Genomic DNA, 5,000 nt, shown 5'->3' with positions numbered 1-5,000 from the left:
CTGCTGTCAACACTGTTAATAACATCTAATAAATGTCACTGCTTTTGTTAACGGTGCTATTAATATCTCATAAATGCTGCTGCTGCTGTCAACACTGTTATTAATATCTAATATCACTGCTTTTGTTTACGGTGTTATTAATATCTCATAAATGCTGCTGTTGATGTCAGCAGTGTTGTTATCTAATAAATCTAATAAATGTCACTGCCTCTGTTAACAGTGTTATTAATATTTAATAAATGTCACTACTTTTGTTAGTAGTGTTATTTGTTATTTTTAGCTCATAAATGTCAGTCCTGTTTACTAACAGGGTTATTTATATCGCACTGATGTTGCTGCCATTATTAATAGAGTTACTTACTAACATCCCACTAATTTAACCTGCATTTCAGTATCATCTCTCATTTCTCTCCGACATTCTACATGCATTTATTGTCAAATGTATTTTCAAATTTAACAGAAGGAGAGACATTTTCCACATGTACTCACAGGATGCACACACACACACACACATACACACACACACACACACACACACACACACACACACACACAGAGACACACACACACACACACACACACACAGACACACACACACACAGACACACACACACACACACACACACACACACACACACACACACACACAGACACACACACACACACACACACATACACACTCGCACAGCTACCTGAAGCGTCCCAGTGCAGTCCTCCAGGGCTGGCCGCCAGGCGTCTCCTCTTCCTGCCGCTGGTTCTGGCCTGTGTGCCGGGCCCGCTAAGGTCAGAGGTCGTGGTGGGTGTGGGCGCGTCGGCAGAGGCCGGCGTGGAGGTGAGGGGCATCAGGCGCCTGGAGAGGGCCGGCGAGACAGGGGACAGGGGAGAAGGACGTGCCGGCGAGATGGAGTCTCCGTCAGACGGCCTGATGGGTGGAAACAGGAGAGTGGACAACGTCCTCTTACCACCGCCCTCGCATACAGCTGTTTCTACTCAACACCACTCAGTGGACGCTAACACAGTCCGTAAACACGTTCAAAAATGGCGACTCAGATATTTTCACTACATTCAAGATATGTATTTGTTCATTATACCTTTATGGAGTATCAGAGAAAATATTCTGCTCCCAAATATTATCAGATCTCTGATTAGAACCACATGAGTAGCATTATTGAGACACTTTTCCTGGACTCACAATCAATTGTGTTTTGGTCATAACTACACTATCTCTACCCACCACTGGGTGTAGTTTTGAACTGAAATAACCTCAACTGGAAGTCATTAGTGGCTGAGATGATACAAACATCCCCAAACATTAAACATCCCCAAAACATCATAGCATAGGTGATGCTATCCCACTCTATGAGCCTCGTCTGTGTGAGCTCAGAGACCCTGAGACCTGAGCCAACAGACGCGTCTGAAATGAGGATGTTTGGTCAGTGCAGCTGCTTTAAGGAATCAAAGGGTTTATGATGCAGAAAACGTAGATATTTATCAGAGATGTCCTTTTTTCAGGACAGCATTTGCGATGAGGTTGTCCGAAAGCCTCAGATTGCGGCCGTGGTGGACTGACAATCGGTCAACTCGGGTTTGGTTCCTGTCGTTGTGAGTCAGTGTCGCTTTGAAAAAAGCGTCTGCTAAATATCAGTGAACTTAAACGCTAACTTTAACTTTAACTCAGTCAACTCCCATGAATGCTATTGTCTGTCACATGACACCTTGCCATGGTTTCAAAATGTACGGGAGACTAATATGGTCCTGATCGGCCTGATTTGGCCCCGATCTGACTCTGATTCGGCCCCAATCTGGCTCTGATTCGGCCCAGATCTGGCTCTGATTCGGCCCAGATCTGGCTCTAATTTTGGCCCTCGTTTGGCCTCGATCTGGACTAATCCAAAGCAGATCAGAACAAGAGCAGCACCAAATCAGCCCCATATTAGGACCAGAGTGGCCAGGAGCGGGCTGCCGTGAGAGAGCCGAGGAGCTCAGGTACCTGACATCTGGCAGAGTGTAGCTCTGGCTTTTCCAGGAGGCCCGCTTGTGGTTCCTCTTCTTCCTCCTGAACACAAACTCAACCAACCTCCCCAGTCCCAACATGGCGGCCGTTCAACAAAACTTAATCCACTTTACAAATCCCAACATGACGGCCGTTCACCAACACTTAATCCACTTTACAAATCCCAACATGACGGCCGTTCACCAACACTTAATCCACTTTACAAATCCCAACATGACGGCAGTTCACACACAAACTCAAGCCCACCACTCGGTCGAAACTGGTATTCTCCGTCTAACCCATCACCTACAAACACAACCACAGAGTTCTGTGTCCAGTGGATATTTGGTGTCGCAGCATGAAACCAATCCTCCTCTCTAATCCCTCAGCCTTTCTTTTAGAACCGTTCCCATGAGAGGTCAGTTCCAGTCGCCCGGTTCCGTGTCCAAATTAGCCTTCTCCTTTAGTCCTGAACAGAACGTCCAAGCATGTGAGAGAGCGCCAATCAATCACAAGACAAACCATCTGTTTCTCTATCAAGTGGTGGTTTTGAAATACAAGATCGTTTTTCTCGCCGTGTCGTTCTTTTAGACCAGAACAGAACTCTCATGTGTGAGAGTGTCCCGACCACTCAAGCAGCCGGCCGTCCGGTTCTGCGTCCAGTGACTGTAAGGTGTGCAATCAGCCCTCCAGCCTTCCATGCAGACAAAACAGGGGTTCCATGTGTGAAACGTCAGAGTGAGAGCGAGAGAGGCTTCGTGTGGGAAACTTAATCACACCAGAGGTTCCTTTCTAAACCGAGTCAAGTGCCCTCTCGAATGATCGGCAGTCATGAATATTGGATTTCACCCTCTCCCAGGAGTCAGTCGCAGCTCACAAAAGCCACCTCACAGCCGTCCAGAGTCAAGTGTGCTGCTGCCTATCTGATGCTAAAGATACCAGGCTCAGCGCTACTGTATACTGCCAAACCAGATCACGCCAATCAACACGCACCTCAAGATCACTCTCTCTAAACTCCTATCCCCAATCCATACTGGCATGATACACTAATATGACCAGGAATAAACACCACGATCTCACCAGAGACTAGACTAGACACACAAACAAACAAACAAACAAACAAACAAACAAACAAACAAACACACACACACACACACACACACACACACACACACACACAGGAAACACTGACATGTTATGGTTCTAGAGCTGTTATGGTACTCTGTTTGGGAACGCTGACATGTTATGGTTCTAGAGCTGTTATGGTACTCTGTTTGGGAACGCTGACATGTTATGGTTCTAGAGCTGTTATGGTACTCTGTTTGGGAACGCTGACATGTTATGGTTCTAGAGCTGTTATGGTACTCAGTTTGGGAACGCTGACATGTTATGGTTCTAGAGCTGTTATGTTACTCTGTTTGGGAACGCTGACATGTTATGGTTCTAGAGCTGTTATGGTACTCTGTTTGGGAACGCTGACATTTTATGGTTCTAGAGCTGTTATGGTACTCTGTTTGGGAACACTGAATCAAATCACTGAGTCAAACCCGTTATCTGAAAAATAACATGACCAAGACATGAAGAGCCCAGTAACTGGAAAATGCAAATATTTATCATAGAGATGGCTGTTCACTGTTCATACAAAGTCTACCCTAACTTTAACTTTATCTGACCTGTAGGGGGCAATGTCTACTATGATCCCTGTAAAAGGTTTCTCACAAAGTGAGTTATTTCAGAAGTCCTACATGCTTCACACATGCCATCATAGTTTCCACATCATTATGGTCAGAACACCATATACTATACTCTAATCTACTCTACTCAACTCTGCTACACTCTACCATACACTCTAAAAAGTGATGTGTTAAAAATAAATTTCAGCTATCTAACAAAAAAAAAAAGTATTTTAAACTGTCTTTCACCAAGCCAGCCACACAATTACTGTGTTGAAAATGACACAAAATGTGTTGTCCCTGAACACACACAGCAGATGTGTCATTTTTAACACATCACTTTTTAGAGTGTATGCATCACACACAGACACACACACACACACACACACACACACACACACACACACACATACACACTACTGCTCTCCCTGAACTGATGGTTACACTGCCCTGGATGTGTTTCCAAACTACACACTCCCTTGTAAATGCTCTGGACAGTCCAACTCAAAATAATTAAGCCTCATTAGCAGTAATGACTGAGATTAAGGAGCAGCTTGGCGGGGACGCTTTGGGACAGACACACAATCTCACCCTGGTAACGCTTTGGGACAGACACACAATCTCACCCTGGTAACGCTTTGGGACAGCCACACAATCTCACCCTGGTAACGCTTTGGAACAGACACACAATCTCACCCTGGTAACGCTTAAGGACAGCCACACAATCTCACCCTGGTAACGCTTTGGGACAGACACACAATCTCACCCTGGTAACGCTTTGGGACAGACACACAATCTCACCCTGGAAACGCTTTGGGACAGACACACAATCTCACCCTGGTAACGCTTTAGGAGAGACACACAATCTCACCCTGGTAACGCTTTAGACAGCAACACAATCTCACCCTGGTAACACTTTAGGACAGACACACAATCTCACCCTGGTAACGCTTTAGGACAGCCACACAATCTCACCCTGGTAACGCTTTAGGACAGCCACACGATCTCAGCCTGCTGGCGCTATAGGACAGACACATGATCTGCTGGCGCTATAGGACAGACAGACCTAGGAGCGCTGTGGAGACAGGCCTAGTTTCGGACAGCTAGGGACAGACTGGGCAGCAAAAGGCCGCACTATCCTATATGTATACATATAACATGTCAAACATACATCACACACACACACAGGCAGACAGAGACACAGACACACACACACACACACACACACACACACACACACACACACACACACACACAGACACACAGACACAAACACACACACAGACACACAGACACACACACACACACACACACACACACAGACACACAAACAC

At 45.8% G+C, this 5,000-nt stretch overlaps 1 protein-coding gene across 2 annotated transcripts in view; it reads right to left on the bottom strand.

Moving 5' to 3' along the window:
* Nucleotides 1-5,000, bottom strand: part of ankfn1a (ankyrin repeat and fibronectin type III domain containing 1a) — a 156,645-nt gene that overhangs the window by 142,900 nt on the left and 8,745 nt on the right. For both annotated transcript variants that reach the window (XM_076264819.1, XM_076264820.1), the window contains exon 4: nucleotides 693-922. In XM_076264819.1, the coding sequence (XP_076120934.1) occupies nucleotides 693-922 (230 nt within the window). The remainder of the gene's footprint in view (nucleotides 1-692; nucleotides 923-5,000) is intronic.

Source organism: Alosa pseudoharengus, unplaced genomic scaffold (genome assembly GCF_046254945.1).
Source record: "Alosa pseudoharengus isolate Yale_2024_CS ecotype anadromous, Long Island Sound unplaced genomic scaffold, YU_APseudo_1.1 YU_APseudo_1.1_scf_4, whole genome shotgun sequence".
NCBI lineage: Eukaryota > Metazoa > Chordata > Actinopteri > Clupeiformes > Clupeidae > Alosa > Alosa pseudoharengus.
Note: the sequence above shows the minus strand (reverse complement) of the source record. Positions and strands in the feature narration are given on the sequence as shown.